Source organism: Eutrema salsugineum, unplaced genomic scaffold (assembly GCF_000478725.1).
Source record: "Eutrema salsugineum unplaced genomic scaffold, Eutsalg1_0 scaffold_1, whole genome shotgun sequence".
Taxonomy (NCBI): Eukaryota; Viridiplantae; Streptophyta; class Magnoliopsida; order Brassicales; family Brassicaceae; genus Eutrema; species Eutrema salsugineum.
The window spans coordinates 573,406-600,067 of NW_006256909.1; the positions used below are offsets into that span (position 1 = coordinate 573,406).

The 26,662-nt window shown below is 34.0% G+C and overlaps 8 protein-coding genes across 9 annotated transcripts; 4 read left to right on the plus strand and 4 right to left on the minus strand.

Annotated features, from left to right (window-relative positions):
• The first annotated feature begins 276 nt into the window (after positions 1-276).
• LOC18029059 (heavy metal-associated isoprenylated plant protein 23) lies at positions 277-1,207 on the plus strand. The gene is made up of 2 exons (XM_006411701.2): positions 277-589; positions 770-1,207. The coding sequence occupies exons 1-2, from the start codon at positions 418-420 to the stop codon at positions 1,072-1,074; spliced, it is 477 nt and encodes a 158-aa protein (XP_006411764.1). The 5' UTR covers positions 277-417; the 3' UTR covers positions 1,075-1,207.
• A 491-nt stretch (positions 1,208-1,698) lies between these two features.
• Positions 1,699-3,899, minus strand: LOC18028986 (photosynthetic NDH subunit of lumenal location 4, chloroplastic). 2 transcript variants are annotated; one of them, XR_002897065.1, is made up of 6 exons: positions 3,477-3,899; positions 3,073-3,165; positions 2,682-2,742; positions 2,533-2,601; positions 2,272-2,407; positions 1,699-1,881 (listed from the first exon to the last, which is right to left on the minus strand). XR_002897065.1 is itself a non-coding variant. In XM_006411704.2 (5 exons), exons 1-5 carry the CDS (start codon positions 3,828-3,830, stop codon positions 2,325-2,327), a joined length of 660 nt encoding a protein of 219 aa, XP_006411767.1. In that variant the 5' UTR covers positions 3,831-3,899; the 3' UTR covers positions 2,197-2,324. The 2 variants fall into 2 exon arrangements, 1 of the variants encoding a protein (XP_006411767.1); XM_006411704.2 differs by lacking the exon at positions 1,699-1,881 and having other exon boundaries at positions 2,197-2,407.
• A 2,742-nt stretch (positions 3,900-6,641) lies between these two features.
• Positions 6,642-7,703, minus strand: LOC18028987 (probable serine/threonine-protein kinase DDB_G0277165). The gene has a single exon (XM_006411705.2). It carries the CDS (start codon positions 7,628-7,630, stop codon positions 6,752-6,754), a length of 879 nt encoding a protein of 292 aa, XP_006411768.1. The 5' UTR covers positions 7,631-7,703; the 3' UTR covers positions 6,642-6,751.
• A 2,517-nt stretch (positions 7,704-10,220) lies between these two features.
• On the plus strand, positions 10,221-11,080 carry LOC18028988 (PLAT domain-containing protein 1). Its single transcript, XM_024150111.1, has 2 exons — positions 10,221-10,376; positions 10,469-11,080. Exons 1-2 carry the CDS (start codon positions 10,308-10,310, stop codon positions 10,943-10,945), a joined length of 546 nt encoding a protein of 181 aa, XP_024005879.1. The 5' UTR covers positions 10,221-10,307; the 3' UTR covers positions 10,946-11,080.
• A 529-nt stretch (positions 11,081-11,609) lies between these two features.
• Positions 11,610-13,555, minus strand: LOC18028989 (protein SCO1 homolog 2, mitochondrial). Its single transcript, XM_006411707.2, has 7 exons — positions 13,326-13,555; positions 12,900-13,038; positions 12,710-12,785; positions 12,405-12,623; positions 12,226-12,315; positions 12,012-12,144; positions 11,610-11,914 (listed from the first exon to the last, which is right to left on the minus strand). Exons 1-7 carry the CDS (start codon positions 13,394-13,396, stop codon positions 11,806-11,808), a joined length of 837 nt encoding a protein of 278 aa, XP_006411770.1. The 5' UTR covers positions 13,397-13,555; the 3' UTR covers positions 11,610-11,805.
• A 657-nt stretch (positions 13,556-14,212) lies between these two features.
• Positions 14,213-15,035, plus strand: LOC18028990. The gene is given in 5 exon segments (XM_024148620.1): positions 14,213-14,533; positions 14,535-14,574; positions 14,679-14,764; positions 14,767-14,931; positions 14,934-15,035. Coding segments are annotated over 5 exon segments (693 nt in total). The 5' UTR covers positions 14,213-14,233.
• A 1,040-nt stretch (positions 15,036-16,075) lies between these two features.
• LOC18028991 (putative F-box/kelch-repeat protein At4g39756) lies at positions 16,076-17,209 on the plus strand. The gene has a single exon (XM_006411709.1). It carries the CDS (start codon positions 16,076-16,078, stop codon positions 17,207-17,209), a length of 1,134 nt encoding a protein of 377 aa, XP_006411772.1.
• Positions 17,210-23,046: 5,837 nt separating this feature from the next.
• Positions 23,047-25,455, minus strand: LOC18028992 (probable trehalose-phosphate phosphatase H). The gene is made up of 12 exons (XM_006411710.2): positions 25,361-25,455; positions 25,055-25,257; positions 24,817-24,957; positions 24,655-24,726; positions 24,474-24,569; positions 24,334-24,387; positions 24,133-24,234; positions 23,961-24,038; positions 23,796-23,865; positions 23,633-23,703; positions 23,448-23,540; positions 23,047-23,288 (listed from the first exon to the last, which is right to left on the minus strand). Exons 1-12 carry the CDS (start codon positions 25,362-25,364, stop codon positions 23,232-23,234), a joined length of 1,041 nt encoding a protein of 346 aa, XP_006411773.1. The 5' UTR covers positions 25,365-25,455; the 3' UTR covers positions 23,047-23,231.
• Positions 25,456-26,662: the final 1,207 nt, after the last annotated feature.

The window sequence follows — 26,662 nt, forward strand, 5'->3', positions numbered from 1 at the left end:
TAACCTTTAGTTCCAAACATTTCTCATCAAATATATATCTTACCTAAACCACAAGGTCTTTTTGCATATATATTGCTTACAGCTTAAGTTCTTATAAGGACATCTTTTCTATATTTTAATAAAGTGGGCCAAGCTTATTTTTCTTGTCTCAGTTTTAACTTTTAAACACAGAAAAAAAAAAATTTCTTTCGTACCAATACAATAATATATTAAAGCAAATTCTTGTATTAAAAGATCAAAGGCCTATATAACTCGAGACAAGCTAGCTAACAACTCATTGCAAATTGAAACCAAAAACGAACATCCATACAAATACAGCACATATTGAAAACATTGAGGGAGAAAGAAGAACCCAGTAGTAGTTTTTTTTATCTATTAATTTCTTGAAAAAAACGAGTCAAAGATCACATCAAGAAGATGGGAGTTGGAGGAACAATAGAGTATATATCAGCGCTAATAGGAAATGGAGGAAGCCATAGCTATGGCAAGAGGAAGAAGAAGAAGCAGTTTCAGACTGTAGAACTCAAAGTTAGAATGGATTGTGATGGTTGTGTCCTCAAAATCAAAAACTCTCTTTCTTCTCTAAAAGGTAACTAACTTCTTCTTTTCTAATATAAACCTAAGGATGTCAAAACTCTCGTCCGTTCTCATCACATTTTGCACTGTGTCATCTTAAAACCCGTTTGTTCAATCCTATGCATGTATACATACATAAATATAGCTCCGTTTATATTAACATATTCAAAATCTTGTTTGTATATCTTTTCAGGAGTGAAAACAGTGGAGATTAACAAGAAGCAGCAGAAAGTGACAGTGAGTGGTTACGCGGAAGCGAGCAAGGTGCTGAAGAAGGCGAAGGCGACCGGGAAGAAAGCTGAGATATGGCCGTACGTGCCGTACAACTTGGTGGCTCAGCCGTACATAGCTCAGGCTTACGACAAGAAGGCACCGGCCGGTTACGTCAGAAAAGTGGACCCACACGTCACCACCGGGACGATGGGCGTTTACTACGATGACCCTTCTTACGCTTCTATGTTTAGTGATGATAATCCCAATGCTTGCTCTATCATGTAGTTATTAGATCATTCATAGAGAGATTTATATCCTGTGGGGATATCATATATATATGTATAAATATGGGTTAGAAATTTTACTGTTTGTTCTTTTTTGTTCATGATTTTGTCTTCTTTTTCATGTGCTTTTTGTTGGTGTTACAAGTGAATGTAAAATAATGCTAATAAATGTCTTGCCTATAGCCTAATCAGTTGGATATAATAAGTGATCATTTTTATTTATCTTTCTACCATTGGCATATACTAAAAAAGAACTATCAATAATGGAAACAAGTTCACATTTTAGGTTCGATTTTGTTATGCTAATTAAAAACTTACAAAACAAAACAAGAAGGGATTATTGTTAGCTTTGGACTTTGAAGAAGTCAAGTTCTCACTTTGCGTAATACTCGTTGAAGAGTATGAAACTAAGAATTTTAAAGCGAAAGCCAACTATCTCTCTTGGATCATTTGAATCTCATTTGATCATGAAATTCTTTTTGGGGTCATTTGGTCACATTAGGGATATTTTATTTTCGAGGCTTTTGCTTTTGCTGTTTTAGCTCTTTTTGGTAGTTTTTTGGGAACTCAAAACTCTACTTTTCACCAACTATGTTATTAAAAGAAAAATCCAAAACAATGGGTCGTAAAATATCACATAAAGCTAACTCTCAGAGAGAGAAAAATTCGACTACGCAACATATACTGTTCATATATTTTTTCTATACATACATCCTACCATACAATTCTTAGGACTGATTCAACAAATTATACTGGTATGAATCTTGCTCTTCAAAGTAACACCAGCCTATAAGAAAACTTCATTGCTCTGTAAATGGAACCCAGAATCAGTTCCTGCACTTTATTTTTCACAGGAAAAGATTGCTCCGACCAGTTTTTTGCATACATAGAACCCAAGTTCTACACACGTTTTTGGCCTTCAGATTCATGAGTAGTTGTGGGGGGGACCAAACAGAGAGATATTACGATGATGAACAATCACATCGCACAACTTTATCCTAGACTCTGTACATCTTTGTGACACAAGCTGCATCACATACCTAGAGTAAATCTAACCTAACACACATATATCCACCTAAGCTAAAGTGCATGACTTTTAGACAGATTTACGTAGAGGAGTGTGTTAGCTGGAATTATCGATGTTTTAGATCATAAAAATTATAATGGATGTCATCTGAAGAAGGTCACAAGGAGTCACCTGTTGATACATCATATACATAGTTGTCTAACCGAACGAAATTGGAGCTGGCTTCATCTTGTATTACTTCCAGGGAAGATCTCAACGAAATTGATATCATAGAGCAAAGTTGCATTGCCAGGTATGTTACAGTCACCTGCAGAAACCAATACGACAGTCTCATTATTCCCAAAAGATATATCTTTTCTTAACATTTCCATGTGATAGAGCAAAAAAACATATATATACAAGTGAAGTGTTGCAAGGAATGGTGGGAAGTACCAGAAAAGCATCCTGCAGGCTCTGGTCCATAAGCTAACCGAGGTGGAATCTGAAGTTTACGCTTTCCCCCTGCAAATAAAACCGCACCAAGAGTTACGTTTTCAGTCTGATAAAGACATCGAACAACGAAGAAGATGACAGTTACTTGCCTACTCGCATAGGAGGTACTCCTTCACCTCCAAGAATCCCCTGATCTAGACCCCTAATAACCTGATCATTTTTCGACATTAATAAGTTAGGGACCGCTTCTCTGCTCACACTAATCAGTAGTCACAAAGAGTAAAGAAAGAACTAACATCAATTAAGTAAACTGTAAATTCACTACAGTGCTACCCAAAAGATCAAAATTTTTCTTCTACAACATAGTTTCCTAGTCAGATAAAATTTGCATTGCTCGGTTAAACAATCAACTAATTCACCCACCTTTAGTCAGTACATCAAATTGAAAATAATGAAATCCAGCTTAGAACTCCTATAAACTTTGAAATAGAGTGTTCATTTGTGGAATCTAACTAAAAAACGAATTGGCTTTTGCAGTACCTTGCCGACACCAATTCGCATAGTAAGTGGTCTGGCACGCTTATAGCTACTGTCAAACAACGTTCCATCTGCAAACCTCGCCGTGTAATGGATCTGCCCAACACCAAATTCCCAAACTTTGAATGAAAATTACCAGACTTTCGTATGGATTCAACACAATCACCTCCCATGAATCGGGAACTTTAATCCAGATGTGTAGCATAAGACGGAAAAATATGTATTTTGACAAAACGCATAAACAGAGAAGCTATAGCAATTTAGTTTAACATGAGGAGAAAGACGATGTATTCAACTAATCACTTGCTATAAACCTGACATTGTATCCAAATGTGTAATAAAGACAAACCCTTAAAATAGCGAAATCAAAATCGATTCATGGGAAATTAGAGAGGCAGACAAATTACATTGACGAGTACGCCACGAGGAGCTTCGTCACCGAATCCAACATCGATATCGCAAAATCCAAGTCCCGATTTTGCGTAGCTGTATTCGCAGAGAGGATCTCCAACAGTGGCGTAGTACTCGATCCTCGTGGCGTCTGCGTCCAGAGGCGTCAGAGAGAGAATCGAAGCGGCTAAAAACCCTAAACCCATTCCGAAAACGCGCTTTCTCGCGGCGAGGCTCGTGATTTTGGGCTCGCAATCGGTGGAAGAAGAACAGAGACACGAGAATGAGGAGGACATAGAAGAAGAGGAGGAGTTTGGTATGAAGGAACGTGTATATAGAGATGATGTGAGAGTTAAAGTAGAAATCGCCATTGTTTGGTTCTTTGATTCTTCTTCCTCTCTTCTTCCTTATCTGCGGGAAGCACAAGCGTTTGGTCTGAGTCTTTTGAGAGTGTAACGGGAAAAAAAGACAAAATGGATATATGAGTGTAGGACCCACTGCTATGTGATATACATATAGTTTAGAGTACAATTTTTTTTTTAGTTTGTTGATTATCAACTGGTATGTAGCAAATGGTCACCTAGAATCGTTCTAAAAGTAGACGTCTTGACGTTTGTGTAGATGGTCAAACAAAATATTATGAAAACAATAAACATTTTTTGATTAATCTGTGATTAATTGGCTAAACACGTTAATTGGCTAAACACGTTACACTTCCCCTCCGAAAAGTTTATTGTTGTTAGTTGTTACTTGCGTAGCGAATTTGTCAACACTTGAGTAGGAATAAGTAAGAGAAAACTATTCGACCCTCTAAACCAATTAAATTCTGAAAGCTTATTTTATTGTTCGGTGTTTGGTCATATCCTTTGACATAATTGGTGGAACCTAATTTCGATGTTAATAGTTGGTAGAGAATGGTAATTGTCAATTAATATTAGACCAAACGGACCATTAAAAGGAAGATATTGAAAGCTGAAAATATATATACTCCGTATTTTTTTCTTGAGAAAGGGGTAAGCTGAAAATAATCACAGTTCACAGCTAAGAAAAGGTATTAAAATAAAACCAAATCCATTCACTAACTCCCAGCTGCCTCATCTGCAATTTGAGAACACCAAGATTTTTCATTCTAAGTGTATAAGATTGCTAAAAGTTTACCACCTCTAAACTTTTCATAATGTATAGCTATTAATAATAATTATATTTTACATAATATATCAAATGTGCTGCAGCAGTATATACGATATTATTAAGAATATATATATATAAGTATATCACGTTTTGTAAATTTAAACTATGAATTCTTGGTTAAAATAAACAGTAATTTTGTATACAAACTTAAATAATAATACTACTGTATTTTATTCACAACCATATGAAGTATACTTTGAAATTTGTAGCTACCAACAAAATTTTCAAAAAAATTACTATTATAACAATTTACGACCAATCATTTATTTTTCAGAAATAGTTTGCGTTTTGAACGTTCTCTAAAACTTCATCTTTTCAGAAGAAGTGAATGACCTCTAAAATTGTAGACTACTTAAGTGTCAGCGCAACCCTAAATCAAAATTTGATTAGTTTTATGGGTTTTTCACTCAAAATCAATTAACATTCTTTCGAAAATGATCATTCTTATTGGTATTTAACATGAACTCAACTATTTAATTGACAATAACACGTCCAAATTTTTTTTGACAATTCCATATTATTATCAAAATCAAATCTATATCGTGTTAATTAGACTCTATGCTATACCATTTTAAAGTTCTATAGACTTTTGACTGAAAACAGTTGACTTAGTTTATGTCTTTTATATATCCTTCTCATTTTGCGATAGGTATTAGCAACAATATTAAATTTGATTCCCTATTTCACACCCCATTTGATGTTCATGTATCAATATCCTTTTGCACTAACTCTTTTAAGTTTTGGAACCAGTCGGCCCACAAAATATAGAGATCCCGAATCGAATCATTTGGATAGTAACATAATGGCCATACCAGTGGCTTATCACTGAACTATGACACCGAGTATTGGCATGATCCGTTCAAAATATGTAGAAAATCCATGAGTGCGACAATAGCTATTATCATGGTCCACCATAACCACCACATAATAATAACCATCATCATCAATCATCATCATCATATATTCCTTTTGATAGAGATACAGATATAAGCATACCGTGGTCAGTATATATGTAAGTGATGTGTATAGGTTATGTCGTGCATTGGTGACTTAGTGTAACTGGTCCGTGGACAGAAAAAATCAAAATCATTTGAACTTTTGTACACATGAACAAGCAAAAGATATTTTCATCAAATCTCATGATTTGTTTTACGACCAGCAACTCTCATGGTGGAAAAGAAGGGTATTTTTCAAAGAGTTATATACAGTAGCTAATGACATTTCTGAAAACTCATCTAGCAAAGTAAATGACATCCTGACTATATATAGAGTAGAGAGTTGAAAATTATCAAGCAAAAATTAACTAGAGAGATGGAAGAAAAAACTACGAACTTTTTGAACGTATCGCATTCTAAAAGTTTCTTTGACACGAACGCATCGCATTTTAATCACTATTGGTTATCTTCATATATTCCCTTTTGCATTCTGATTCTTTTACTTTAAATTTCAAATCGATTGGTGTGGTAAAACTGAGAGTGAAGCCAGTAAAAAATAACAAATGGAAGTAAATATCATAATGGGAACATGACTCTTAATGCAAATTAATGATGCGGAAGAAGACACCAAGAAAGACTAAGCACATGGGAGAACAGTAATTTATCAAGTTTCAAATCATCGCCACTATTATAAAAAGGTATACACAACTATTTAATTAATACACTATAGTCCCGAAACTATATTTCCAGACTCCGGCGGCCGTCGAAGATTCCACAAATCTCGCCACCATTCACTCCAGTATTATAAAGGAGAAATATTGATTGTACGGATCCCAAAACCACATATAGATTAGGTGCTATCTATTTCCAGAATATACATAGAAATCTGATTTAAATGAGATCCAACTACTAACAAATACTCGCCAACACATATAGAAAAAACTTAGATAAAACAACTAACAAAGCATAGTTTAATTAATTTTTTAAGAACACACCCTACAAAAAAACGTAGAAGTGTTTTTACGAAAATAAACATTATAAATGAGTAACTTCATCATCGATCCTCTATGTACTATGTTTAATTTGTTGAATAGTCAGATCAAGATATTATCTTTGATTTCGAACAAAATATATAAATAGAAATATATATATATATATATATACTTTTATGTTCTTTGGTCGGAAGATGAACATAACCAAGTACCGTCATTATTATGATCATGATCGGAACCACCGTAACTTCCATTTTCACCAGTGGTTATGGTCCCTTTATCCACTGCCGTCGTCGTCATAGGAGGAGTTGTAGATGAACTCTGCAACATGGCAAGACCAAACTGATCGTGATCATTACTCCTAGGGTTTGACATCTGAGCTTGAAGAAGAGACTGTAGATTCATATTCTCGAAACTGTTACTAGGGTTTTGATATTGCTGAATCTGTGATCCGGGTAGGAGAGGAGACGTTGGGAGGATTTTTTGAGCGAAAGGTCGTAACAAGAGATTGTTGTTGTTATATGAGTTCGGTGAAGAAGAAGACAAGCCGAGAAAAGTGTTGAGGCGCGTGGTGTTCACGACGGAATTGTTGCTGAATAACGGCGGAGATGGGATTCCGGTGAACTCTTGAACCATCGCTCGGAAATTCGAAGTGTCCGTCGTTAGAACCGTCGTTGGTGCTCTCCTTGATGCTCGAGATCTTTTCTTGGTTTTCTTGATTACTCCTATGTTGTTAGGAGGAGGGAGTGATGACGTGGCGGAGAACGTTCGCAGGTCGGGTTGAGAAATCGGGTCGGGTTGTTGGTTTACGGGTAAGAACGTGTTGTTGTTGAAGTAGTTTGGTGGTATTAGAGAATTGTTGTTGTTGTGGTCGAAGTGAAGGAGGTTGAGGTGGTTTTGTTGCGGCGGAGGAAGAGATGGCACGTGGTGGTTGTGGTGGTCGAAGAAAGCGGAGATGGATTGATCGGCGGCGCGTGAATCGTACTCTTCATCTCCTCCTACTCCTCCGCCGCCGCTTGAAGATTGCATGCTACTACTATTACCGGACTCCATCTTCTTCTGACCAAACAAGAAGAAAAAAAAAATTGTATGATTTGATGGGATGAGAGAAAACGTAAGAAGTGATTCAGATGAGAATATAGACTCGCGTTAAGGAGTGTAAGAGATAGGTATTATGGTAAATAAGACATTTGGTGTGACATGATTTTTTAATTATTATCCTATTTTTGTGTGAAAGGGAGAAAAACAGGGAAGGTGAAATCGCATTAAGTGGTTCCACTACCACCATCCACTATTGTCTACCCTATATATTATATACATGTATCTAAGGTTTGGTTTATATAAAATTTATTCGTTTTGGTAATAGTCAAATTCAATTTGATTGTAGATATTTGGTTTGGAGCTTTGGATAATGATTTGTATTTTTTTTTTTTTTACCATTATGGGAGAATATGTCTATTCATCTTATGATGGTATGTAACTTTGTTTTTTTTCAAGGAGATCTGATAAATTAAAACGATACATGGAATATTAACGTTGTTCTGCATTAAAAAAAACACGTAAAATTCGAGAAATGATCAATTTGTTTATATATATATATATAAATACCTTTGCTTTTAGTTCTTGCTAAGTGTAGTTAATTACTTTTCTTCGTTACATGTAGATATATAAAAATAAAGGTGAAAATTTTAATTATAAAGGTAAAGATTAACTAATTATCTGTGCGTGTAATCAATCTGTAATTGTATTCTTGCTTGCAAACTAATCAGGTGAAAAACAAATGAATAGCAATATGTTATTCGTTTACTGTTTTTGCCCTAGCTACATGATCTATATGTATATAAGTACCTTTTCCATATATTTGATATACCTTAAATGAATAACGAGTGAAAATTACAGATTGGTTATACAATAATGGTTTTGAGTGTAGATTTGGATCGATGCTACGTTTGGTCGGAAAATTAGAACAAAAATACTAAATTTTAGTAACTCTTAAAGGAAATACACACACACATATATATATATATATAAAAGGGGCCATAACCCTATTTTCACTTTACCCATACGGCTTAATTTTGTTTGGTTACCCACACTTCTTTAAAAATGTTGTCGCCTTTTACTTTATTTCTAAACAATCGAAAATTTTAGCTGAAATCTAAACTCTGAAAATTGTAATCATTGTATAGCATATAAGGAAAAGACGTATAGTAAAAATCAGTTAATTAACTTCGATCAGCGTAATGACTACGATTAAACCATTAATTATCATCTAATTATATATGTTGTCTGGGTCAGTCTATTGTATGAGTGATCATCATATTAACCAGATTGTGTTTTTGGCTGTCAGCACCGGATTATGTTAGTCTAACAATGTCATGTTGTCAGAAAATTATATGTATTGATTTTGGTAAATACACAATAAATTTTAAAATTCTTTAATATGGTGACGAACAATATGTAGCTTTTAACCTAATAACAACATGTTCTAGAGATCGCATTGACCCGATCCAGAAAACAAATACATACGGATACGGGTTAAGTTATAGCCGATAGAGGCAAAATCTCTATCGGTGATCTCTTGAGATTAATGTTCGGCGATTTCTTGAGTTTTCATCGACATCTTTTGAGTTTGATATGTAACAATTAACAAGATAAAATAGAGATTTGGCCCTTATAACAATATATATACATATATTTCCTATATAATTTGCCCAAAATGAGATTAAATCGTTCCAAAAAGATGAGGGATGTTTAATTAATTAATTATAACATACTTGTTTAATAAATAAATGTTATTTAAAAATCAATTAATAGATTTTTTTTTGAGTAGTTTAAAATTTAAAATTAAAATTTATTAATTAATTTTCTTTTTTAAAAACTGTAATTTTAAATAGATTTTTTCTTCAACTATTTCAAATTTATTTATTTTTGTAATTTAAAAAAAAATATATGATCATCATTTGTTAATATTTTATTATAAATCAATTAATTAAAAATATAATATCATTAAAAATCAAGAAATTATTAAAACATCAATGTTTAATTAATTATAACATAAATTCTTGTTTAATATTTACATAAATGTTATTTAAGAATCAATTAAAAAAACTTTTCATTTTTTTTGAGTGGTTTAACATTTAAAATTTATTAATTAATTTTTTTTAAAATGATACATGTCATTCTTATATCAATTCTTAAATGCTGATGTGTCACTCAAATGGAAAGAGTTGAAGAACTTTTATATATAAGATTTATATCAAATGCTAATTGGGTATTTATTATGCCTGGACATAAACTAATCAAAATCTAACAGCAATATGTTGGAAAAATCTAAAATATATATAGAAATAAAAGCTGGATGAATAGCCATCAAAATTTCCATAGTCATATAGACTCATATATATAAGGAAAAAACAAATATAATTCTTATTTTGCTTCTGGTCCGTATGCTGGCAAGATAGAGGTACAGTGTAAGGGGTAGTTTCGTAATCTCCAAAATCCATGCTGACCGACTCGCCGAGTATACGCACAATTGCTCACATCATCACGGTGAAGAATCCGCCACGTGAACAATACACGCTACTCCGGAAACACGAGATAACAACCCCACGTGTTAATTCCCAGTAATGACCCTCTCCTTAATATTCGCATCTATTAATACCTCTCTCCTGAAAAGAAAACAAAAAATCAGAAAAGAAAACAATCCGCTCACCGGGAAAAAAAGTCACCGATGGCTCGTCGCGACGTTCTCCTCCCTTTCCTCCTCCTGCTAGTCACCGTATCCGCCGTGGCCTTCGCCGTAAGTTTCTCAGTTCTCTAACCTCTTCTGATTCTCATCAGATGGATTTGATTTTTTGACTTTTTAAATTCTCTCTGATATTTTTTCCCCAGGACGATGAACCAGACTGCGTCTACACATTCTACCTCCGAACCGGATCGATCTGGAAAGCCGGAACCGATTCGATCGCAAGCGCCAGGATCTACGACAAGTACGGTGACTATATCGGGATCCGAAACCTAGAAGCCTGGGGTGGATTAATGGGGCCTGATTACAACTACTTCGAGAGGGGTAATCTCGACATTTTCAGCGGAAGAGCACCGTGCTTACCAAGTCCGATCTGCGCTCTAAACCTAACCTCCGATGGCTCCGGCGATCACCATGGCTGGTACGTCAACTACGTCGAGGTTACGATGACTGGTGTTCACGCACAGTGCTCGACGAATAATTTCGAGATCGAGCAATGGCTCGCCACCGATACATCTCCTTACGAGCTCACCGCCGTGCGGAACAACTGTCCGGTGTCGCTAAGGGATACCGTTAGTCGGGTCGGGTCGGAGATCCGGAAAGGGCTTTCTTGGGTCGTCTGAGTGATGTTTGTGTGATTCATGAGCTCTCTTATTGTATTGTTTGTTTGTGTAATTGTGTCCATCGTCTTGTGAGTGTAATGTGGCCTTTGATGATATGATTCGATAAATAAAACTTTTTTAGAATTATTTGCCAGATTAAATCCAGATTATAATCAGATCATTATATGATTTGTCGGTCTTATATAAAACCAATCAATGTTATAATTTTAGGACTAAGACATCAAACAATAAATACAAAATTAGTTGTATGCATATAGATGTCGATATTAATAGAAATTTGGTTGGACCAGTAATCCCCATATGCCACGTTTATGTTCATTGATAACTAGCTAACTCTATGATGATATTTATAACTTGTTGTCAACAACGTATCTATATTTTTCTGTGGGGTCGAATAGTCACTTCTCATTGATATTTCGCTTATCAAGATTTAAGAGAATGTAATGTGTGTTTTTTTGTTTGTTTTTTTTTTTTTTTGATAACTCATGTGTGTTTTTTTTTAAATTAAGCAGGTTACGTTTTTATAAACCTATTATTTTCTGATAAAGTTCTATGTTTTATTTATCTAGTGAACTTACGAACTTATAGTTTTCAATGACTGTTCAAATTATAAAAACTCTTAAACAGAAAGAACACTGAAGGATTAAATATTACTGCTCCATGCAAAAAATTTATAGATTGGAAAATTTCCATGCCACTTTATCGACTTTGTTCAGTTTGTTGGATCTACACCGTAATTTTCATTTTTTTCAATAACAATAGAAGAATCTAAGAAGAAATTCACCACTGGATGAAAACAGTCAAAAGCATCTTAGCGGTTCATTTTGTGAACATCTCTCTTAGTGTTTGGTCAAAATGAGTTATTGTGAAACAGAAGTAACTTCTTTAAGAACCTCTTGTGAGAGCTCATCTGGATTATACTCAACACCAAAGCATCTCACAACCTCCATCTTCGGATTCAACAAGTACCTATACACACACACACAACAAAACATCCGAACATTTAGCTCTCTTTCTCTAATGAACAAAAAAGAATATGATTTGGGATTCGAATAAGATTCCATACATGTTGTGAGAAGTATCAACAAGATAATCGTCTCCATCTTCTTGAACTTTCTTGAAATAAACACGATACTCTTGTGCCATTTGTCTCATTGCACTTGCAGATCCGGTCAATCCAAGTATTCTACTATCAAATTCTGCAAAAACAATTATGAGCAACGCAACGTCAGAGAGCTTAGAAATCAGCTGGAGCACGGGCACACAAGTAAAACCGAGACCTTTCAAGTATGCGTGAAGATGAGAAGGTGTATCTCGCAAAGGGTCAAGAGTGACAAAGACAGGCAGAATCTTCTGGTTATCACTAGACTCTGTTTCCATCAAGACAAGACATGATTAGTAAAAGATCACATTACAAAACTGATGAAAAGTGCTCGAGCTCCGTTTAAGTGACTCAAACCTAGTTTATCAACTGCTTTGGACATCATCTTCAATTGGTCGGGTCCAACATCAGGGGAAAACGAGTAACCAAAGTAGAGTAGAACCCATTTACCACAAAAGTCTTGCTCAGTGACTATCGTGTTTTGTGTACTCAAAAGCGTGAATGGACCTCCGATAATTGGACCTTTAACGGTTGTATTAGAACCGCAGCCACAACCGCTATTGCTGCTTGGTTGACCTGCAAAAAGTAGAAGCAGAAAAGATCTCAACTTTCAATGATCTTATCGATCAAAAGTAGAAGCACTGCGATCAAATCCTATATACCTTTTGGAACTGCTCTCCTTTCATCGTTGTAATGAAGAAACGCCACGAATCCAGCAAATCCAAACACAAGTGCTGGCTGAAATTGAGGCAACAACAAAACATAGCATCGAATTGGTTTTTTTTTTTTTTACCAATTTTCCCAAATAAAAGATCCAATTAGAAAACAAGTGAAAGCAAGGAAGAGTCTTACAGCAGCATAACGAGCACGTGAGCGATAAGAAGTTTGAGTTCCTATAGGCAGTTGAGGGTTAAGATCCGTCCTTCCATGGCCGCCCTGTCTTGTTGATTTGCTGTAATTGAATGATTGAATTCGTCTAGATGGCCCAGACCTACAGATTTTGTAATTGAAGATAAATCAGTGCTTCGAGTCAATCTAATGTTTCTTCAGCACAATAACGATACACCAGAAGAAAACCCAACAAGAAACATTTCGCATCAGCAACAAAGTTCCCAAATTTCTCAGTATAATTTCCAAAGTTCCCGGTTTTTTTTTTCACAGATAAAGTAACAATTGTTCTAGATGAACCCAAGATCAGTCAAATCCCCTACGAATTCAAAATCCAGACAAAAGAGTTGAGATAAGGGTTTATGAGGGGTTTTAAAGAATATGACTAACCCTCGGAGAAAATTGGCGGCCTGATTCGCAGCATGTTTGCAGGAAAGAAGAAGACGCCGATAAGAAAACATTGAAATCTTGAAGTTCTTCTCTGTTTCTTGGGGGAAAAAAATATTAATTCATTCCAAAGGGTAGACCCATTTTCTGAATTCGTCTAAAAAATCCGGTACTTTCCTCCGGTAGAATCTTTTTCTTGGTGAGGAGCCAAAAGAAAAATTATATTTTCTTGGTGCCCAAGCTCGTTTTCGTGTTTCTTTTAATGTACTTGTGTAATGTAACTATTTTTGGGTTGACTCAATATTACTCTTTTTGTTTAATACGAAAGATTGGGCTTTATAATTGTTAAAAAATATTGGGCTTTAGATACAGTCAAATATTTGACTATAGGTTAGATAATTAATATAACCAAAAAAAGAATCCACCATCTTCATCAATCCAGCATCTGATGGCCAGATCTGTGTTTACTGTCTATGAATTAAAAAAAAAATGAATACTAGGCTAATCTCATAGCATTTCTTGATTAATTTTTTCTGTTTAACATTACATTTCTTGATTAATTTAGAGCAATTTTGTTTTCATTACCATCATTATCGGCATCTCTTGGGACTGCTATTTACCAATTTACTGAAATGTTTTTTTACAAATATATAAATAACAATTAGGGAAACAATACAAAATACAAAAAGAAAAGACAATACAAAATACAATGGCTAAATGCCATAAAGATCCGGTCCAAAAACTTGCTAAAGTTACGCAAAGCAACGACAACCACTTATAGCTCCTCCATGCAAAACCCTAATTTCGCATTTCGTCTATTCTTTTCTCTCTTCCTCTCATCTCTCTTTACACCTCCTCCTCCTCCAGGACCTCCACGGCTCCACCACACATTCCCTTCTCACACTTTTCCGATGGAGGGGTCACGGCTACCTTCGACCTCCGCCTCCACCTCTACGGTCACCAACAATCAAGACAAGCCCGGTGATTCTTCTTCCACGTGGCACCGTCCCACCAACAGTCTCCCTGATCATCTCCCTTCATCTACCTCTCAAGTTTCTTCACCTCCACCCCATTTCCGTAAAAATTCCTTGAGTCTCTTCCCAATCCTACCATCATCTTCTCCTCCTCCTGATCCGATCCCAGAGATCGAGACCTATGTAGTGCAGGTTCCGAGGGATCAGGTCTACTGGATCCCTCCCCAAGAAAATGCAAGGATTGTCGAAAGACGCATGAATGGTGATCATCAGCCAGGGAAAAAGCACAAAATATTTTGCTCTAAAAGACTCATGTGGATCTTCATCGCAGTGATCGTCATCGGATTCATCATATGCGCGATCGCAATAATCATCCGTTTTCTATTCAAGCCCAAACCTCACGTTTTCGACGTTAAGAAACTCGCGAATGGCAGGATCATGTTGACATCCAAGAACCCGACGTTAACCTACAACATGTACGGGTGACCAACGGAGGTCTCGTCTCTCTCACCTACAAGAACAAGAACCTCGGGCAAGGGAATTTCCCCCAAGCTGTCACAAGCCATGTATGGATTCGATACTGTCAATTTGAATCAAGACTGTCCAAGAACACGGCCATGCGGCCGCCTGAAGCCATATTAGTTTTGTATTGACGATGGACCTCAATGCGGGGTTTGGTACGGGCTTGGTTAAACGGAACAAGGAAGTGGCGGTGACATGCGTTGTTACGGTAAAATGATTTAGATGCTAAGGAGGTTCACTAAAGAAATATATATATATCCTCAGAAAAAAAAATTTGTGTCTAGAAGAGGTAAATTAACGTGCGTTATTACTTCTCGTATTTCCCTCTGATTTTCCTTTGTTGTTTGTTGTTTTTCTTATTTTTTTTTTTTTTGCATTTCAATAAATGAGTGTTGTTGAGGAAGTGAAGAAGAACACAAATCAGAGGGTGGGAATTTTTTTTGATATATGCTCTAGGTTTTTTTATACTGATATAAAGTATGAAAACTACAATACAATTTTTTTTGAAAAATGGTTCCATTTACACTATGTTGAATTTTTTTAAAAGTTTGCTTTAATTAATTTGGAGAGATTGTATCATTAGGATATCAAAAACGTCCAAAATGACTAAATCCTTAATTCTTAGTTGAGACAATATGATATGATCTATTAAAGTTTGACGTTTAATTAATCAAACAGGGGAAATTACCAAAAAAAAATTATCAAATTGTTTCAAGTTAACCAAGTAATTTAGAATCTTTAAAAATTAGAAACTTGTACACAATACATTTACGTCTGAGCTCAATTTCCACTGGCTTATGGGATTCTCTTGGATTGTTAATTTCCGGCTAAACAGGATCGGCTAAACCCTGTCACATTAGTCGCATGAGTTTCTAGAATAGGCCTTGTTTGAAACCTTCCTCTTGGAGCAGAGCCTTTTGTCTTCTCACTCTTTGAGTCTTTGACTATTATTTTTACAAACGGGGACGATTAGATATTTTAGTTAAATCAAGGGGTCAGGTTTGCAATTAGTTAAGACAAAAGGTATATATATACTCTATATGTGCAGGTTTTAGAAAGACCTAATCGTGTTTTCTTAACTATGAAGCCCACAGGAGAACCAACGCAAACAAGCTCTCCGTCTCGAGGCTGGTTTGTTCTCAAGAAAGCAAAAAGGTATCTTTACATAAAATCACTATATGCTAATTCGTGTTTAATTTTACCCTAATCTACAAAGCGTCTCCTCATACTTTTGCTACAATCTCAGCCTCTGCCGCTATGAATTCCGATGTCAAGCCACCGCAGAACAAGAAGAAAACGAATCCAACTCCTCCACCGTCGCTTTTGTCGCTTCCACAAGAAATCATCGTAAACTGCTTAGCACGAATATCAAAGTCGTACTACCCGAAACTCTCCCTAGTCTGCAAGACCTTGTGCTCTCTGCTCTTATCCATGGACCTCTACGTGGCGCGATTTCACCTTGGAACCCACGAAAACGTCCTTCATGTCTGCTTAAAGTTGCCCATTAGCCGCGTTCCCTCTTGGTTTGCTCTCTGGTTAAAACCTGATCAAACCCTAACCAACGACATCGGGAAGAAGAAGAAGTCTAGCGGAAACACTTTGTTGGTACCAATACCTTCTTCCTATTCTCCTCGTGTGCCAATGTTCACATGTGTGGTCGGTTCAGAGTTATACGCTATCAGCAAATGTAATGCTACTCCATCTTCCGTCATGTGGGTCCGTTCTAAGAGTGATTACGCGTGGCGTAAAGCACCTAGCATGATGGTAGCTCGAGCAAATGCCTTTGCGTGCGTCTTTGATGACAAAATATATATAATGGGAGGTTGTTCTGCAGATGAATCCACGAATTGGGCTGAGGTTTTCGATCCAAAGACTCAAACTTGGGAACCATTAACTGACCCTGGAGCCGAGCTACGTGTATCTTCAATTACGAAAGTGGAAGTGATCCAAGAAAAGATTTACGTAAAGGTCATTGGGGTGATGGAATATGTTTACGATCCAAAAGAAAGTAAATGGGACGTTCCGAAAAAAGTGTTTGTGATTAAGAGTAAGTGTGCGATAGAGAATGTATGGTACGAATGTGGTAGACAAAGTTGCTTGTGGTATGACACAAATCATGATGAATGGAAAGTGGTCAAAGGTTTGGCTGCTTTGAATGGGAATCGTCGTTGTGATTTTGTTGAAATAGCTAATTACGGTGGGAAACTCTTGATCTTGTGGGAAAAGTTTGCGCCGCCTCGTCGCCAAAACAAGAATATTTGGTGCGCGGTGGTTGCGCTTGAAAGGCGCAGCAACGGTGATGAAGTTTGGGGAAAGGTTGAGTGGGCTAGTTCTGTGCTTACTGTTCCTAACTCATATGTTTTCTTGCGTTGTGAAGTGAAACCGGTTTGATACGGGTTTAGGATCTTGCTTCGTTTTTAGTCAGCTAATTTTTCCATCACCAATGCCTTTTTTTTTTAATATTGTTGTGTATTGTTGCTTTTAGATTTAATTCTTTAGAGATGTCCCCAAAAAAAAAAAATTATTCTTTAGAAAAGCAGTTGTTTAAAATAAACGATTTTGTTTAAAATAAATTCTTGGCAAAGGACTGCAATGGATTTGAGAACCCATAATACGCCAATTAGCCATATACAGTTATGGTGTATTATTGAACATCATATAGCTTAGTGAATAATTAATTCCAAAATAAACTCAACTGGTCAGGCAAATTGGCCATTTACACCGATCAATGTTACAAAAAAGAAAAAGAGAACACACACGTTTTGGTGATTTTTATCTTTAAAAAATATGGTAATATGCTGCACATTTTGGATTTTGAATTTAATAAATTTTACTAATATTTTATATTTACACTTATTTCCGATTTTGTAGCTTTACAGAGAAAAATAGATAAGCCCATTTTATATATAAGTAATGGAAGATCCTAGAAGCAAAGGTCCATAAAGGTCAGCCGGCTCAGCCCACTTACTGCAGAATGCAAGTCTATTACTTGGAAACACTAACTAGCTGATAGAAAAGAAAGTAAACAAAAAAAAAATTCATATAATAATTTCCTAGATGCTTCTTGCGTGGGGAATTTTATGTGGTACAAATCCACAGATTCATAATCATCTTATTCGCAAAAATCCTTTTAATTTTTTTTTTTTAACTGTTTACTTCACGTTTCTTATTATTCCATATTATTATATTCGTCAATCAATTTTTCCAAACCCAACTGGAGACCAGTGGTTGGTGAAAGAACCAATAAATGGTCTCGTTATGTTGCGTGGGGATGTTATGTTGTAGTCTTGCTTCTCCCATAATTCCACATGGTCTCGGTGGAACCATGCCTCTGTTAATAATATCTTAAATTGTGTTTCTTTAATTGGTTCCCATTGCACTTCCTCTAGCAGTATCTCCTTAAATAAAAGATATTAATTTCTTATTTTGATTTAGTTAGTTAGTTTAATGACCATCATCATCACTAAGATCATTTAGACTTTGTAGAAAAATAATTTTGACACAACAACAAAATGTCCTATCTTAAAGAAGGTGTCAGAGAGGATTGTTCAAGTAGAAGATCGACACACAAGTTTTGCTCCCTATAATGAGCGCATCTGAGTCACATGCTTCCACATGCCACCAAAGAGTTTGGAACTTCTCAAACACACACACATATATATATATATATATATATATATATATATATATTTATAGTAGATGTGTCATGCGGAAATGATGAACACATCATTCAGAGAACACGTGTTAGAAAGTCATTCATAAAACAAAATGATCCACGAAAAAGGGGATCTTTTGGTCATGTGAACTGTTCCTGGGCATTTTTACTTGACATATATGAATAACTAATTTTTTTTTCTTAAAAAATAGAGATAAACGAAACAAGTAGAAATTGATTATAGGTTTTATGTTGTAGTCTAGTCTTGCTTGTCTTGAAATTTATTGAAGGCTTCAATTATCTAATTTTCTTGCTTTAATTAGTTGCTTCTTGTTTTACTTATAACTTCAGTTTAGTATTCACATATCATTTTCAGGATTTTTTTTTGTTAAGGTAGTTTTATTTTTTAAGCATTGTTTTGGAATACTAAAATTTTACTAGTATGAAGTTGCGACTTTCAGCATTGTTGTGAATCCTATTTGAAAGCAATTTGACTTGGGTCCTTAGAAACTTAATCTCGGGTTTTTTTGTGTGAAAGTGCTTAATCTCGGCTATAGATGTGCAAACAATTATTATTTTCATAAGGAAAAGGAAGCCCGAAATTTAGTTTCATACGAGAAAGTGGAACGTTTGCATTCACTTGATGCCAAACTAAAATCTCCAAAAACACATGCATTATTAGTAATACTTTTGTTACTATTTTCATACTTTCTCTGGAAGGACTTTCTTAAATTGACCTATTTGTATAAAAAGAGGTCTACAAACTTGAAAACCTAAGGCGAACGATAATTGGTGGAATGCTACTATTATTGTGCTTCTAGGATTTATAATTTAAAGCCGGCCAATAATTGGAGGCTGAACTATTTTTTCTTTACAAGGACACAGTTGGAGAAATTAAAGTTAGAAAAATGAAATGATAGAGAATCTCTCTCACCTTTTCTGGTGGATTCCAACTCTACACTCGTAACTTTTTTTGTTTCCAACAGATTTTTACATGAATTGAATTCTGATCGACGGATTAACATATGTTATTATCAATTAATTTCAAAATAAACACATCAAAATTTATTTTATAATAAAATATAAGGTCAAAATCTCAAAGATCTTTAGTTTTGCAGTTCTTTTTGATATTTCAAATCCCAAATCTCAATTAATCTTTCGAAGAACTATTACAAAGCCGATTGCTGGAAATTAAAACAATACTAGAAGTCTAGAATCTAGATGAATGAAAAAATTATTTAAAGAAAAAAAAAAGTTGCACCTATCATTGCAGCAACAACAGAGACTATACTATACCTATAATTGTAGTGACGAATGAGGCTGCTCCATTTATTACAGCCACTCCCAAGACTTTTCCCACTATCATAGATTTTGTACCTCTCGCTAAAACTTCTCTATATGTCTCAAGTGAAACTACAATGCAAGCCACGATTGAGAATGTTATTACTAATCCAGCCTCTTCGGAGCACAGTGAAACTAGCAATTGTAGAGAAAAAAAGCTGTGATTCAGCAATTCAATTAATTTGAAAAATTGTCCTTTATATATTGAAACTATTTTGCGTTGAAAAGAATTATGTTGTATATTTCACGCCAAAGTTTAGTAGTATGTCATAGTAGTAGAAAAAAAGTCAATTTGGTGAGGTTTGGCAGAAAAACATACTCATTAGATATGCACATGCTTCCTTGTTAAATCTGAATTATTTGGTAAAATGGTTGGCAATATTCCAAAATTTATGGTAACTACGATTTAATATTTTTAAACGACTCAATTTTTAGATGCATTATGAGGCCTATGATTCTATGAAAGATTCGCATGTCTAGAGCTGATTTCCTCATTAATAAAGGCGTGTAAGTGTAATCTATCTTTCTCTGAGGTTCATTGAATAATTTGAATAAGAAGAAAATATTTGGTAGAAAATAGATTAGTTACTTGAATCTAGTGATTAACACGTGTCTATAATGCTGTGATTAGAAAATATTGTACAATCTTTACAATACAAGCTTTACAGTTCAAGGGTCAATTGGCTTAAGAAGGTCCATTGTTTTTCTAATAGCATAGGAGACATGCCTAAGAACTTAGGGTTGTTGAAAATATATACGCACTTACTATAAATTAATATTACAGCAATAGCAATTTTGGAGCATTGACATTTAAATAGTTAATAATTAGAGCTTTAAATTAATACGCCACCAAATTTCACAATGATCTTCTTGTGGCATGTCGGGAGAAATGGGTGAAGTAACACTAATAGTTTGTTCAAAAGTAGACAGCCTATACGTGAGACCAAAACCCCAATCGAACCTTTTTACATAACCTAATCAAAGCCTAACGATAATGATTTATCTAATTACCTTTTAATCATTAACAAAATATTTTCTTCGTTGTCTATCATGGCTACATACGCAGTACACACTTATAAATAAGTCCACGTCTAGGATTTAAGAAGTCAATCAAGTTGGTCCTTGAAACATATTTTTTTATTAGACCTAGTTGTTGTTGTTGTTTTTCAGTAGTTAAAAGGAAAAGAGTGAAAAAGTCTTATTTTCATCTTCTCTATGAATCAAAATATTGAATTGACCACATGCGATTGTGACCCTAGCAATTTAAATATTCAAGATGGTCTAGATGCTAAAATTTGAAAATGTATCAAAAGTTGACTAACAATAAATTCAGGAATTGAATAAAATATAATTTTTTGTAGAGGAAGCTTTTTTAGTAATATATATTTTGGAAGAACTAATGTGTATATAGTTGAATTTATAACTTACTGGTTGTATACTATATAGCTAATTGAAAGAATAATAACAAATTAAAAAAGCCCAAAGAAAAAAGGTTGACTTATATGATTTAATCAAATATAGGAACATATTTCCAGTATATTTTTTTGTGATATGTATTTGTATAGTATGATCTTATTTTTAATTTTTAATTTACTTTTCTCATACCCAGAATCGTTTTAGAGTTTTAGAAGGCTGCTATCTCAAGAAAAATTAGACTCTCTCGCCATATTAAAGTTATAACTCATGACCTTTTAAAAGAATTTCTATAAAATTTTATCATTTAACCAAATGAACTTCTTATAATTTTAAGACTGAAATTATATTATAAAATAATAGCCGCAAGCATAGGCTTGTCCAACTTGGGTTCATCCATTAATGATTTTCGTAAACATTGTAACATGCCTAACAAGCTCCTAGCCGTCAAACCGTTACTGTTTTTCTTGACATTATAACATTGTAAAAAAGGATAAAGTTGATTACAAGCTATCATCTGAGTTTTCAAAAAGAACAAAAAAATGAAAAGAAAACGTCAAATGGTTACAAAATGAAAACCAGAACAACCGAACATTTATCTCCATTAGTATTTTTAAAAAATTATATTTTCTTGCTCTTGATTAAAATAAACTATATAGATAACCTAGAAAACCAATTCATAAAACAGAAGGAATATTTATAACAGTAAAGTTACTAAATAATTGCCTATAAGTAGAATGAAAATGACGGCATACACATTGTGTACGTCTATAGTGACTTGAGAAATATAATTGAACGAGGTCTCGGTATACACAAATTGTTGAGCATTTGACTTGAAAGTATATATTATTGTTCTGTCAGAGAGATTCTCTTTTTCGTGCTTTTTTTCTTGGGATTCCTAAGACTTAGACAAATTATGTCATATAAGATTCCATCCACAGATAATTGGTTACGTATAATTAGGAATTATTTATCTCCTTAGTTTTTTTTTTGAGAAAGGGTTTATTTATCTCCTTAGTTAAGCAATTGGTTACCTATACTTAGGAATTAATATCTCTCGAGCTAAACAATGTAAATAAGTCTTTATTAATTAAGCTTAGCAGCAAAGATCCGATCATAGGTCGTGTCACTTTGACGCTATCTTTCCATCCAAGTTTTGCCTCATAGAATATTCCATTTCTTTCTTATGGCGAAAATAAACTAGAAGGATTCCTTCTTCTTTGAAAATAGATTCATGCGATGAGCTTAGCTTATGTTAAGGTTGTATTATTTGAGAAACCACCTTTTTAATACAATAAACAAAGAATGCCAAAACAAATTCAACTAAATCGAGTGATGTTTAATCCATCAAAACTGAAATGATTCTATTTAAACAGAACGTGAAAAATATATACAAAAATAAAACCGTATTTATAATTTTTTTATATAGTTCAAACGTCTCTAGTTTTATATCCGAATATATGAAATCGAAACCAGACTACTAAAGCATAAAGACACAAAAGTTGATATGTTTTTCAAATAAATGATTTATTTGATTGCTTATTAACAACATTGAACCATACTTCATGAATCAATATGTAGTAGATTTGTTTTCGCTTGATTCATTGCCATTATTTTGAAATTAAAATCCCAAGAAAAAATAATTTAAAAAATTGAAATGTGGATTGAACTGTTTAATTTGAAACATGAAGTGAGAAAATTACTTTTTTGTTAACAAAAGGATAATGCACGAAATGTAAATAGATACATATACCATTAATGAATAGTTCCATTTCATTTTGAGAATCATGATAACAGACATATGTCAAGTATTTACCATATATGATCGATATTTTCTTTGAGAACGTGAAGATCTACAATTTTTAATAATTTTTTTTACATATGCGTTTAGTACAATTTTTTGTCAAAGATGCGTTGAGTACAATAAGAGCAGAAAAACCAAGAAACTAGCTTAACAGATTATTAAAAAAAAAAAAGAGATTCTTCTGTACTTATAGGCTCTCATCATGCTCCAGATCTCAATTGTTTCCATTCCACTAAACGTTGCAAGAAATCCATAACCTGAATAATGGAGAAAAAAATATAGTGTAATCAGCTTAATGATATATGCAGAATATACAACAGTTTAAGGAATTGTTTAATCCAATAAAAAAATTAAGGAATTGTAAAACGCTTGGTAGGAGCTTCACAATATACATCGAATTATATAAATCAATTTACCTCATCAGGCTCTTGTAGAGAATAAGACGCGTTAGTCTCCTTTGGAAATTTGGATACAAGAATGCCAAGACCTTGTCTTCTCTCCCTCAATATCTGTAACATCATTTAAATAAAATTTACTTAGATAATGTATTGAACTTTACCTATTTAATTTAATCTTACATCAATTACGAGGCTGTACATACCTTAAATGCATCTTCGTCTGTGCGATCATCTCCGATATAAAGGGGAAAAACGTCAGTACAGTTAGCGTATCCTACAGAAGCCAATAATCATTTTGATTAATACTATTGATCCCGACTAATATCATGTTGCTCGTAATTAATTATTAGTTGATAAAGATTTTACCAAGTGACTCTAATAAAAACTCGAGTGCTTTGCCTTTATCCCATTTAATGATTGGACGAACTTCCAAAACCTGAAACGATCATACCAAAGCATTAACCCGTTAATTAAGAAAGTAAGCTATAGTCAAGTTAAAATTAGAAATTTAATTAATTAATAGTATCTTACTTTTCTTCCTTGGGTAAGACGGAGCTTAGGGTAGTCCTTCATTACTGATCGAACTTGATCAGCCAAATCACTCCAGTTCTGTCAATATATAAATAAATAAATAAACTACCTGGTTAGTTACTTTTATTTCATTACACTAGTAATGGAATATCAAAATAAAAAATTATAGTACTTTTTCATCGACGCGTCGGAAGTGAACAGATACACAAAATTTATTGTTCTCTACTTTGGCTCCGGGAGTTAATCTTGTTTTCTCAATTAATTTCTGATAAACCTGATGAACAGAAACATTAAAAATAAATGTAAGCAACAATAAATGCAGTTTTTTCTTATTATTAAATATATGAGATTGAATCTAGAAGAAGAATGTGACCTCGTCGACCATGGGGAGGAACTCTGTAGCTGGTTGGCAGAGAAGGGATTGATCCTGTAATTTTTATAATAACCGTTTAAAAATCACAAAAAATTGAAATTTATTTATTTTTCAGTGTAAAAAGAATAGGACTTTCTTACTTCCTTATACTTGGACCCTCCTTGCTCTGGTCCTTTGATGTCCATTCCATGACTTCCAGCATAATACAACTCAGTCAGTTTCACAAAATTATAAACCTGAAAATTGCCAAAATTGCCATATTTAGCTTCAATATCTATTCACTACTAAATAAATCATATGTTAGTCTAAAATTTAATATACCTTTTCTCTGCATCTCCCACTAACTATGGCTGTGGGAAAACAATTTGCTAGTTTCCTTACGGTTCTTCTCATCTAAAAATTATACCAAAATTTAAAACATTATTTGAATAAGTAGATTTCTTTTATTTTTATTTTTCTTATATTTGGGTTTTAGAAATGAACCTTCTTAGACATGAAAGCTCGATCTGGATCATCAACAATGGGAGATAAAGTGCCATCATAATCCAAGAACATAACGATTTGTTTTCCTTCAGAAACATGAAGAATCTCTTCAAACATATCTAATGCTGATGGATGTTCTGTCTGTGAAAGTCATACGAGTAAATAAAAAATAAGTTTATGTTAGAAGTTTTTTATAAGTAGAAATTAGAGCTTGACGATCAACGAAAGATATACATACGAGCCAAGAGCTTTGTTTCATCAAAGATTTGAGATGAGTAGGAGAACATGCTCTCATGGAATCAACCCAAGAATTGATTAATCCTCCTCCATCGTTGATAATAAGATCTTGAAGAACTTTTTTCTTCGCCGTTGCTACATCCGTGTTTGATTTGTTTCCTGTTTCTTTTTCCACCGTTTTTGTGATTTCTTCAATGAATCTTACTGAAAATAACACAAGGAACAAAAAAAAACAGATAAGTATATGTAGACTATATTAACGTTCTGCGCGTGTGTGTATATTAATCTAACAAACTCAAGAATTTACCCATTTTATGTTTGTAAATTTGAGCCGAAAGAGGAAAAAGAGATTTGAGTTTGTGAAAACAGAGTGAGAAGAGTGAGAAAGTGTGTGCGCTTGAGAGAGACAGAGGCTGAAGCGTGGTTATGGTCTGAATTTATAGTTACAAATTATTATAGGAAAAAAAAAACACTTTATTTTTCGGGCAACAGTTTAACTTAACTAAAAAAGAAAAAAGGAAAATCAGATATTGTGGTGTGTGTGAACGCTGGAACCCATTTGGGAGGGGGTCCCATTATATATGGTTAGTGGGACCTACAAAGCGGCTTTCCCGCTCTCACCGATCGTTAAGTTAATTTAGCGTTGCAGCGTTCTCAGCAACCGCCACGTGGTCCCCTCCCATTAACACCATATGCTCCCTCTCTTTTTCTTTCTTTCTTCTCCTCTTTTTGCCCTCTTGGTTGTTGGTCCTAATTTGTTTTTATTAATAAATCTTACGAAACTCAAATAAATTTAAGAAGAACCAAAAATCAATTATTTCCTATCAATCAAATGTACAGTGAATAACCTATATATAATTATTTAATTTTGGCAACATATAGTTTTTCTTTCAATTTTTCTTATAGTTTTATGTTGTAAAAACCAAAACAGTTTGGCTGCAGTTATATCATGTATGAAATTTCAACATTTGCTAGTCTAGTGTACCTTTTTTTTCGTTTATGTAAGTTACAAGAAACATAAGATTTCAACATTTGCTAGTCTAGTGGATATTCTGTTAGTTTTCTGTTTTTAAAATCATGAATTCTAATTCAAAATCAATTAACAATAATTTTTATAATGAGTGTAGTGTTTATTAGATACTTAGTTATAAATGCTATTTTGTTAGTCTGGTTGTTAAGTGCCAAGATTTTTTTTCTACGGTTTGAATAAATAATTAATGTATCCATATAATAGAAAAACCTAGGTTCAGTAACGAAATATAGTTTGTCCTATAGAATTAAGGTACTTGAAGTACATATATACTATACGCATATCTCAAGGTTCTTTGATTATGATCTTGTTCGTGAGGCCTCAATAAAAAGAGCTTAGTCTCTTGGAGATTATGGAGATAACAATCGTTCTATATTTTTCTCCTTAAGTTTCAAAACGATTTGAAGGAGTTTTGCATTTCTTAAGAAAATCATCACGTTAGCTTATTGTTATTAGTATTGTTACCATGTTATGTTGTTAACTAAGATAACGTTAGCTCATTACTTTAACGGTTACGAATTGCGACTTTAGTAATGCATCAGCCAATTCATGCTCCCTAATAGTCCCTAACATGTAATT